The sequence below is a fragment of the Barbus barbus genome, assembly GCF_936440315.1.
Source record: "Barbus barbus genome assembly, chromosome: 30".
Lineage (NCBI taxonomy): Eukaryota > Metazoa > Chordata > Actinopteri > Cypriniformes > Cyprinidae > Barbus > Barbus barbus.
This window is the reverse complement of record NC_136758.1, coordinates 27,331,662-27,343,914: the sequence shown is the minus strand read 5'-3', so window position 1 is coordinate 27,343,914 and position 12,253 is coordinate 27,331,662. Positions and strand designations below refer to the sequence as shown.

General features: G+C 32.0%; 1 protein-coding gene across 1 annotated transcript in view; it reads right to left on the bottom strand.

Moving 5' to 3' along the window:
• Positions 1–9,445, bottom strand: part of plcb1 (phospholipase C beta 1) — a gene marked incomplete at both ends in the record, with an annotated part of 71,898 nt that extends 62,453 nt beyond the window's left edge. Inside the window, 2 exons of the mRNA XM_079385541.1 lie at positions 3,467–3,544; positions 9,347–9,445. Of these exons, the coding sequence (XP_079241667.1) occupies positions 3,467–3,544; positions 9,347–9,445 (177 nt within the window). The remainder of the gene's footprint in view (positions 1–3,466; positions 3,545–9,346) is intronic.
• Between the last annotated feature and the right edge of the window lie 2,808 nt (positions 9,446–12,253).

Below are 12,253 nucleotides of genomic sequence, written 5' to 3'. Positions count from 1 at the left end.
TGAGCCCTTCACAGTCCGTCACAATTAGCAGCGTTTTATTCAATACCATCTGTTATCTGAAGATTGAGTCACTCAGATGAATATTATTCTGACGTTACTCACTGCTGCTTTCACAAACTGACATCAGAAATGACATGCTAAAGTGTGCTGGAATACATTCGCACTCGACTGAATCATAATTGATTCTCTTACATAAAAGGGCAAGAGGAGAGGAGAAGAGAGGCTGTTATATGCTGCCAAATTCACATTCAACTCATATGACCTCACTTCCTGTTGAGTTTACATTACATTAACATTTAGTCATTTAGCAGACGCCTTTATCCAAAGCGACTTACAAATGAGGACAATAGAAGCAATCAAAACCAACAACAACATGCAAGCACCTTGACAAGTCTCGGTTAGCCTAACGCAGTACATATAGCAAGGTTTTTTTTTTTTTGGAGTAAATAGAATATACAAAAAAAAGAAACCCAGTGTTTTTTTTTTTGTTGTTTTTAGAGAAACAAGTAGATAGAATAGAAAAAAAGAAAGCTAGTGTTAGTTTTTCAAGAAAAGCTAGCAGTTAGAGGATAAATATGCAATTGATAGTGTCAAGTGTGTGTGGGGTTTTTAAATAAAAAGAAGACATAGATAAAACAGAATTAGAATAGAGAGTACTAGAGTTAGAGGTCTAGGTCAAATAAAGATGAAAGAGATGTGTTTTTGAAGATGGAAGATTAAACTATTCAACTTCTTGAAGGTTACTCTCAAAGCATGTCCAGGTCACATTATATTTTAAATAAAATTTGAATAAAATTCGAATAAATGAATAAATAAATTGGGAAAATAATAAATAAATTAGAAAATAATAAATAAATTAGTAATAAATAAATAAGATACAGTAGACAGACAGAAAAACCCGAAATACTTGAAATAAAGTAAACTTGGACTGAAATTTAAAATAATAATAATTTCATCTAGTTGTCAAGGCAACATTTCAACATTTTAATTTAGTTTAACTTATATAACTGATATAAACTTATTTAAAAACTATCAAGATATATATAAAAACAAAAACACAATAAAATGACTAAATCTTTAACTAAAATTAAAATGACAACTGTAAATATAAAAATAAAAACTCATTCAAAATATTAATAAAATCTATAATATTATCCCAATGATCCTAAAATAACACTGCTTACAAGAAAATACTATTTCATTGATTCTACTTCAAAATGTTGTTTAATTTAATGTGTTACTTGCAGTTTCTTTGCAGTTTTTTTTTCTTTTCAGTTTACATTTTGAAAACAAACAAACAGATAAATAAATCATTTTTTAAACGGCATTCAAGACCAGGAACATGACTTACGATTTGATTTCATGTAAAATTCTGTCTACAAATAGAAAATATATTTTAGGTTTATCAAAAGAGGTGAATTAATATGTAAAATGAAAAAGTGCATAGTATTTTTCAACATTCTTTTACTCAAAATCAATATCATGGCAGGTGAGCTCTTCATTTTCTGGTTTTATCAGCTCATTGGCCTTAATTTGCCATAATAAGATGCGAGGAACAGACGTGAAGATGACATTCATAAACAAGCTTTAAAGGCATAGTTCACCCAAAAATGAAAATCATCATTTACTCACCCTCAAGTAGTTCCAAACCTGTATGAATGTCTTTGTTCTGCTGAACACAAAGGAAGATATTCTGAAGAAAGTAGGAAACAGAGCAGTTCTGGGGCACCATTGACTTTTTTCCTACTGTGGAAGTCAATGGTGCCCCAAAACAGCCTGGTTACAAACTTTCTTCAGAATATCTTCCTTTGTGTTCAGCAGAACAAAGACATTCATACAGGTTTGGAACTACTTGATGGTGAGTAAATGATGACAGAATTTTCATTTTTGGGTGAAATATCCCTTTAATAATCCACAAGGGTAATATCCAGACAAGGCAGGGTGAGACACTTATAAGACCCGACAAACAGACACTAAACAGACTAGGACTTAAGTACCAAAGCAAACAAAGATACCAAACGAGACACAGCTAAACAGAATGACGAAATCAAATCAATAACCATGACAACTAACACAACGGTGAAAACGGTGCAAACAGAGTCCAAACAGAGTGATGGCGTGCTTTCTGACGCTTTCTGAACCGATAAATATGCCTGTGATTCATGTGTAATCATCATACAGCAATGCTGTATGCTTTTAATACAGCGTGACGTCTGTTCTGCTCTTCACCCACACTTAACTCCATCAGATCATTTCAGCGCAATTACTACTGAGCACAAGCTATTAGATGCTGTTTATCAGATCAGTCAAGATCAACACTGAATGAACAGTACGCCTTTGTTTTCATGTTTGGAATATTAATGCAAACCCAAAAAGTGAAAGACAGACTCTGGAACAGTTCAAATGAAAAATCATCCATACTTGGATGAAAATGGCTCATTTAAAGTGGGATATCTCTCTGAGCCAGACTCTGAGGCGATGTGAGCATTTGGCTGTCGGTGCTCCATCTGGACAAAAGACTCAACCTCATTCCCTCCGGACAGACTTTGGAAAGTGACACCACACTAGATAAAACCAACTGTTTCATTCTGATTAGATGTATATTTATAATGTCTCGTTTTAATGCTCAGGACACTTGAGATTAAGGGTGAAGAGTGAAATTTTTAATGTTAAAACACTTTAAAATAAAATACTTTTATTTTAATATGTCATAGGCAGGTTAGTCTTGGAAAACGTCAGGAAAACCCAGGACCAGTGTTATTATTGTCAACTAAAACTAAAAACACGAAAATATATTTGTGTTAATTGCAATAAATAAAATGTAAAATTTTATAAATAGATAAAAAATAATCAATTTAATGTTAATTTAATCCAATAGAATATTACAAATGTATTAGATATTCGTTTGCATTTATTTCTAAATTGCAAAGGCAAAACATAAAAATAAAAAATATCATTTTCATTAAGTTTAACTACTAAATGAAGAAATAAAAAATTAAATAAATTGTTAAAAACTAAAAAGAAATATTTCATAAAAAAAAAAAAAAAAAAAACTGCAACAAAATTACTAAAACCCTAACTAAAATTAAAATGAGAATGGACAATACAGAAATAAAAAACTACATTTAAAGTTAATTTAAATAAATAAATAAAAACTTATTAGAGAGATATAAAACACAATTTCAATTAGTTGCATAAAGGCAAAATTTCAGTTTAAGTACTAAATGAAGAAATAAAAATCAAATAAAAGATTTATAAAAAATAAATAGACATATTTAATCAACGCAGGAAACTAAATTACATAAAAATATGTAAATACAAATGAAATACTAATAAATAGTAAGTGCAATGGACAACCTGATTAGCAAACATTGCACACAAAACCGGGACGCACTTGTGGAAAAATGAAAAATAAAATATCACAAGCTTCAATCAGGCTGTATTGGGTTTTGATTTGAGAAATTACCTTATTCTGATCCGTCCAGTACAGGAAGTATCCCTGCGGATCAACGCGCAACGTCACTGGAGTCACCGTAGATGAATCCTAAGCAGAGAAAAATACAGACAATACACAGCAGAATGAATGTAAAAAATGGTTATGGACAACATATTCACAATATGCATTAAGGTCCCATGAAAAGATCAAGATATTCTTTAATGCACAGATGCATTTTCTTTTGAAAAAGGGCTGGAAAAGGGGACCTTAGTCAGGACATAATGAAATGTAAAATAGCCAATAACCTTTAGTTTACATAAACCATTTACCACTTGCTATTGCTAGACAACAATTTTGGACAATCCACATCATGCATACGGATCTGAATGCAATATGGCATTATTTTTGGTCGCTACTGCTGGAAGAGAAAGACGGATTTTAAATATATACATCATAAAAGTTCCTTTTACACTAGCATATAGAGGAGCTCCGAGAAGAATGATAATTAACTAAAAAAAAAACATAACAAACGTTGCTTTAAACTAAAAAACTTCAATGGAAATAAAATCTGCAGTTTTATTTCTGATATACATGCAAAGGCAACATTTCACATTTTTGTTTAGTTTAACTTGACGTATTAAAATAACTAAATGGACAACAATTTTGGACAATGTGGATTTAAATGCATGATGTCATTATTTTTGGTCTGTAATGTCATACATATTAAGAGCATATATTCTGCTGAAAGGTTCCTTTAACACTAGCATACAAGCATGATTATAATTAACTAAAACTAAAAACATAAATAAAAATTGCTAAATCAAATATAAATAAATAATATAAAATACAAATATATAAAATAAAATATTGCTTATTTTTATTTTGTTTAACTTGAAGTATTAAAATGACTAAAATAAAAAAATTTATAAAAAGATAGATTCATCAAATATCAAGGACACACAAAATTACTAAAACTATCTACAAATAAAATAAAAAAATTGACAATTTGACAAAATATTAACAAAAGCTAATAGTATGTACTAAAATAACAATGTCTTAGACAAATAGATGGAATAAAGCCCATTCCAGTCCACTTTTGACATCAAATGGCAGAATATAACCCATAAAATTCAATTATAATAATAATAATAAAAAAAAACATTTTCATTACTTGAAATAAATAAACTGAAAATAATACATATATAAACTATGTATTTTAAATAACTAAAATGACTAAAATTATACAAAAACTAATGAATAAAATACAGAGTATTAAAATAACAAACAAAATTACTTAAAAATAAAATCCAATTCAAAATTTAAAAAGCTAATAAATAAAAATGTATAAAACTATATAGATCAATAAAACATCCTAAACTAAAATAAACTACAATATCTGTAAAAATAAAGTTCCTACAATTTAAAATAAAGTTAAAAAGTGAAAAAAAAAACTTAAAATAAAGTTAAAAATATAAAAAAAGAAAGCTAATATTATATACTAAAACAGCAGTGGCTCAGAGCAAATAGATGGAATAAAGCCCATAAAAGTCTAATTTTGATATCATATGACAGAATATAACCCATAAAATTCAATAATAATAATAACAAATATTTTTGTTAGTTTAAATTAGAAAAAAAACTTACAAATATAATATTATATAATATAATATTAAATTATTTTAAATTATAAAAAAAAAATCTAATACATACATAAATAAAATAAAATATTTATTAATTAATAAAATATAGTAGTCAACATTTGAAGAGGATCAAAACCTTTCATCAAAGCTGTCCTAAAACCAAAATGTGTTCTTATAGGACAACTTTGATTAACTTTTGTGATCCACTTCAAATGTTGACTACTGTATACATATAAATTAATAAAATGACAAAAGCACAAGAAAATAACTAAGACATTAACTAAAAAAATAAAATAAAATTCAAATAATTAACAAAAGCTTATAGCATATACTAAAATAACAGTGGCTCAGAGCAAATGGATGGAATAAAAGTGCAATTTTGACTACATATGATCTGTACATGCAACTGCAGGAGTTATTTTAAGTGCACTAAATAAAAAGCACAGCAGAATCAAAGTCTTGTGTAAGCCGACGTCATGTTTCTGTGGGAGGTGAAGACTAATCTTGAATACTTGGGATTTCTGTGGCAGTCCACTTGAAAACATGTTTCTCGATACGGTTTCGGGACGGACCGAAATTTGAGGTTTGACTCAGACGTTGCATAAGCGCTCTATATGAGTGTGACTCATGCTGGCTGGTAATCATTTCCCACCGGTGGAAGTCACAAAATTCAAGTCACAGGTCTGTTTAAGCAGAACTAACGTCTCATCCGCCGAGCGAAGGGGAGCATTTACCGTCCTCTCCACAGAGATCTGTAATTGATTGTGTTATTTTAGCTCTTGCGTGGGTCTGCCCACATTCTAGCTGCACATCTAAGTTGGGCGGCGCGGCGTGTCTTCGCTAATGTAAGGCAGGCAAGGAAGACGGGAATTTAAAGCATGAAAGTTGCCATAGCAACAGGCCAACATTTCCCCTTTTATTTGCAGTGAAAAGCTTTTAAACGTCAACATTTTCAGCATAAGCTCATGTAAAGCTGCACGGCATTATTGTGCTGATGGCAGTCAGACTCCTCCAGAAAACTCACACCTACTTAGTGATTACAGCTTCTAAAAGAGCACGGTTACAGCCAAAAGATAGGATTTTTCCCCCCTTTTAAACCTGAAAAAGTAAAACCGAGATGCGAGATGAAGCAATATTTCAGATTCTGGGTTATATCATCACATTTGAGGCACAGACACACCTTTATAGCATCTCAAATCATTCTAAAACCCATGTTAATTATGTTCTTTATTCTTATGTTGTTCATTTGTAATGCAGATGTGTTTAAATTGGATAGAAAATGCTAGATAAATGGTATCAGACTTAAATTTGTGACTAAAAAAAAAGTTTTAAATGAGAAAAAGTGCTGAAGATTGTATCAGACTTCATTTTAATGGTATAACCAGCTTTTTTGGGCAGAATTTATAGCAGAAGTTTCTAAAATGAATGTATTTAGCTTTGGAGCATTACATAATAGACAAAAGTACTGATGTTACCAACATCAACAAATGTTTTACTTTAAATCATTTGGATAAAAAAAGTGTTTAAATGAGAAAAAAATCTAAAAATGCTAGAAAAATGCTATCAGACTTATTAAATGTACTAACATAACAAACCAGATGTTTTGTAATGAAAAATGTTTTCAATTAAATTCATTTAAGAAAACAAATGCTAGTAAAATGTTGAAAATTATAGACTTCAATGAGTTACACTAACATAAACCAGCTTTTTTTGGACAGAATTTAGAGCATACGTTTCTAAAACGAATGCATTTTGCTTTCGAGCATTACATAATAGACAAAAGTACTGATATTACCAACATCAACAAATGTTTTACCCTGGATAATTTGTATACAACTAGGTTAAACCAGCTTTTCTGGACAGAATTTATAGCAGCAGGTTCTAAAATGAAAGTAGCATGTGTGATTAAAGCTAAATAGAAAAGTCATTTTTAAAGCATTACATATAACAGACAGAAGTACTGATGTTACCAACAGAACAAGAATCTCAGAATCTCTTAATAACTGAATTACATCTGATTTTTGAACAAGATCTGTGTGACATAAAAGCAAAAGTCCAAGAATTATTGTTCAACCACTAAATATTATTCATTTTATAATATTATACAAATATTATTATTAAAATATGTAATACATGTATTTATACTATACACAATATTAGGGGGAATATGCTAAATATTCAATTAAATGTGTCTCTTCTTAAAATCTCTGGTAGCTTTTCTGGACAGAATTTATAGGAGCAGGTTCTAAAATGAATGTAGCCTGTATGATTAATGGCTTTTAGCGTTAAAGCATTAAAAGTATACTGATGTTACCAATACCACCAAACGTTTTACTTTACCTGATTTACAGCACCACATTAAAATCTCTTAATATTTAATGTGGCAAAGAGAACACGCCACATGCATTCTCAAATACATGTTAATACTTCTTGTTCTGATTATAATTTGCAATAAAACAATTGTTTAAATATTTTTTTTTAAATGCTAGAAAAATGGTATCAGACTTAAATGCATTACCTAGATTTACACTAACAAGCTTTTAAAATTTTTTTTTTTTTGTAATATGTAATGAAAAAAAAAGTTTAAAATTATAAAATAAATAAAATGCTGAAAATTATATCAGATTTAATGAAGATTTACACTAACATAATATACCAGCTTTTTTGGACAGAATTTATAGAATTTTTTCAAATGAATGCATGGCATTAATATAACATAACCACATCAAAACCTCTTAATAGTTGAATTACAATTGATTTTTGATTAATGGTGCAACCAGATATTCAAGATCAGCATGAACTCAAACTTAACACTCATATTAACTACTAAATGTAATATTGCACTGTAAAAATTATAGTTGTAAATTAAAACAAAGATTATTGGAGTATGGAAATACACTCTTAAAAATAAAGGTGCTTCACGATGCCATAGAAGAACCTTTTTCAACTGAAGAAGTCGTGGCCTAATGGTTAGAGAGTCGGACTCGTAATCGAAAGATTGCGGGTTCGAGTCCCCGGCCGGCAGGGATTGTAGGTGGGGGGAGTGAATGTACAGCGCTGTCTCCACCCTCAATACCACGACTGAGGTGCCCTTGAGCAAGGCACCGAACCCCCAACTGCTCCCCGGGCGCTGCAGCATGGCTGCCCACTGTTCCGGGTGTGTGTTCACGGTGTGTGTGTGTGTGTGTGTGTGTGCATTTGTTCACTACTCACTGCTGTGTGTGTGCACTTGGATGGGTTAAACGCAGAGCACCAATTTCGAGTATGGGTCACCATACTTGACAATACGTCACGACTAGAACCTTTCTGTTTCACAAAAGCTTCTTTGTAGCGAAAGAAGGTTCTTCAGATTACAAAAAGGTAAGGAGATGGTTCTTTAAAGTTCTTTGTGGAAGCAAAAATGGTTCTTCTATGGCATCGCTGTGAAAAACCTTTTAAACACCTTTATTTTTAAGAGTGTACTTCAGTCAGTCTATTGTCAAGATTTTACATTTATTTACTTCAATATGTTACTTTTTAGAATTAATGATCAAATATTCTAGCAATTTCTAAAAGAAAACTCTTTCTATATATATTTTTTTTTTTCTTTTCAGTGTAGGGAGAACGTACTAAATATTCAACAAAAGCCCTCATTTCTCAACATCTGGTACAAAATAAAGCATCTGCAATAACAGAAACAAATGAAATCATGTATATGTGTAACATTTTTCATATGTGAAGTCTTTAAATTCCTTCATCTAGAGCTGCAGGGAGTTTTTCCTGGCAGAAAACTCTCTCATCCAACAGGTGAATGTGTGTGAGATCCTGGTCCTCAGCACTCAATCAATGCTCATGCAGCACTCGCTATAATGCGACATTCTTTAGCTGCACGCGTGTTTTAAAGGCTTCATATTACAGTGAGCAATCACATTTGAGTTAGTTGCATTAGTGAAGTCAGGTCTGCAGTGATACATTACTGCACACAAAGTAATCTGATGTCATTCTCGAGGCTCTGCAGAGACTCTGACACTCGCTCCAGATGGAGTCTGTGCTGATGGACTTGAGAAGTCAAAGCCCGTCTAGCATCAATACAGATCAATGGGGAGCTGATTGAGAGGCTCTGCGGCGTTTGTTGCGTTCATGCTGGGCTTGTGAACAATGCAACATCCGCGCGAGCGATCAAACACACCGCATTCACCGCACAAACATCACATGCGTTCATTCTCTAACTTGAAGACGTCAAACACCCGCGCACACACACACACACACACACAGGCTGATGGTGACTTACCTCATCCCATTTCATAAATCTACTGCCTCGCTTCAGACTCTCAGACACGCGCACCGGCTTGAGTTGAAGCGCATGGACGCCAGGTTGAGCTCCAGCCATTCAAGCTTCAACATTTACACCCAAAGCAGCACAAAGAAAAAAATAAATAATCAAGAGTCTCTCTCTTTCTTCTCCGGGAAGAAGCCCAAGCGGAGCGCGCTGGATGACAGCGGAACAGTTATGGTGAATGGAAACGCTTTACGCGCTCGGATGGTCATTTAGAAGCGTTCAATTCATGCTGTCTGACTGGACTGAACGCCGCAGATTTGTGGTTGAGAACGGAAGGAGTGATCGAGGACGTGGAGGAAATGGGCAGCGGAGAGGATGAGCGATCATAAATGATGAAGAGAAAGAGAGAGAGAGAGAGAGAGAGAGAGAGAGAGAGAGAGGGAGAGTGTGTGTGTGTGTGTGTCCTCCGCGCATTGATTCATGTGCGCACTGAGATCCAGCGCCTCCTAGCGCGCACCGCGTCCCTCCTCGGCTGGAGCAACCAGCACAATTAAACATTTCATAACACCTCTACAAAGAGAAAGCAGGCAGGAAACACGCTGGGATTTTTTGCCAGCTAATTTAGCACTATAGAAATCAGCATCATCATTTCATCTGTTTTAATAATTACAAATAAATCGAAGTTCGAATGCTTAAATATGCTGCAGTGGGAAATTAAATTAAATTGTAAGTGTAGCGCATATATATATATATATATTTATATATATATATATATATATATATATATATATATATATATATATATATATATATATATATATATATATCTATGTGCGTGTGTGTGTGTGTGTGTGTGTGTGTGTGTTTGTGTGTGTGTGTGTGTGTGTGTGTGTGTGTGTATGTATGTATGTATATATATATATATATATTTTTTTTTATATTAGTAAAATAATTAATGTTTTTTTTTATTAAAGTTTGAATGCACAATAATACAGTATGCTGCATGCTGCATAAATAAAAATAATTTATATTTTATAAATACATATATAAAAAAGAAAGAGCCTTTTTTATTTTTTATTTATTTATTTTTTGCATTGTGACATTTTTTCATGTCTAAAATGTGGAGGAAAAGTATTTTAAATTACAAATAAATTAATATATAAATCAAAGTTTAAATGCACAATAATATTATGCTACAGTAAATAAAAAGAATATACATTTTATAAATAAAGAAAAAAGGCTATTTTACATTTTAAAGCCTATTTTTACTAACATTATTATTATTATTATTTTATTTATTTTACTTTTTTGCATTCACTGTAAAAAGAAAAAAAAAAAAAAAAAGTTGAGCCAACTCAAAATTTTAAGGAAACCAGCTTCAGCAGATTTTTGAGATTCTCAACTTTTTGTTGTATAAACTTAAAACAACAAGTTGAGAAAACTCAAAAATCTGCTGGTTGCCTTAAAATTTTAAGTTGGCTCAACTTAATTTTTTTTTTACAGTGTTTTCATGACTAATTTGCTTTTAGTAACCTTTTGTAATGAGACTAAAATGTGGGAAAAAGCAGGCATGTGTTATGTAAGGCTGTCCCTGAACAGAGCTCACATATACGGGAAATAACATTACTTCATAAAATCCACCTTTAATTCACAGTGTGTGGGACAGATTGGATAACGCACCCAAAAGTATATATGTATATAAGTATATGCATATATAAGTGTATATATATATATATATATATATATATATATTTTTTTTTTTTTATTATTATATGTATAAAAATCTCTCTCTCTCTACACACACACACACACACACACATATATATATATATATGCACTATATTGCCAAAAGTATTGGGTCACCCCCTTCTAATGAACATGTTTGACTACTTTAGTAATTTCTATGAGTACAAATCTTAATGTTTAAGCATATAATGATATTCTAGGGAATTGTGTGCTTCTAATTTTATAGCAACAGTTTGGACAGGACCCTTTTCTATTCTAACATGACAGTGTCTCTGTGTATAAGACACGGTTCAAAAAGACATGATTGATTGAGTCAGTGTGAAGAACTTGACTGGTCTGCAGAAAGACAAGTCCTGATCCCAGCTGAACTCCTCTGGTGTGACTTTATATGCAGACCTTGAGCCAAAAACTCATCACCAAACACCAATGACTTGTACATAAGGGTACTGTTATTTTAGACAGGTCCAAAACTGGTGCAACAGAGATGGAAATACAATTTTTAAATACATGAATTCTGTTTCCATCTTTGTTGCCACAGTTTTGTTAGTGTCTTTTTCTGTTCTAGAGAAGGGGGTGTCCCAACACTTTTGTCCTTATAGTGTCTATACAAGTCATTTTTGGCTCAAGGTCTGCATATAAAGTCTTATATATATATATATATTATTATTATTATGACTTGTATTTTTGGGATTTTGGAAATTGGATTTTTCCATTTAAATATATATTTAAGATTTAAAAAAAATATATTTAGTTGCAGATCCCTTACACACAATCACAGCAGTCTTGACATCACCAGACTCTTGGTCTCATCCTTTACACCCAAATATTTTCCCCAGCCTTTAATGCAGCCGATTCCAATTGTTGCTGGTTTTGGGGAGTTTCTGCCTTTACTCTCCTCTCCAGCTGGTGAAATTCATGTTCAATTGGATTTAAATCTGGAGATTTAAACTTTCCATTTCTTTGCTCTTATAAATTCCTTGACTGAACTAGCAGGGTGTTTTGGGTCATTGTCCTGATGCAATATGAAGCACTTCCCAATGAACCTGGTGGCATTTTCTTGAATATTGGTGGCAATATGGTTTTGTACCCTTCCAAATTCATTCTGCTACTGTCATCATACATTAAGTCATCAGTAAAGTTGAGAGGGCCTGTTCCAGAGACAGCCATGCATGC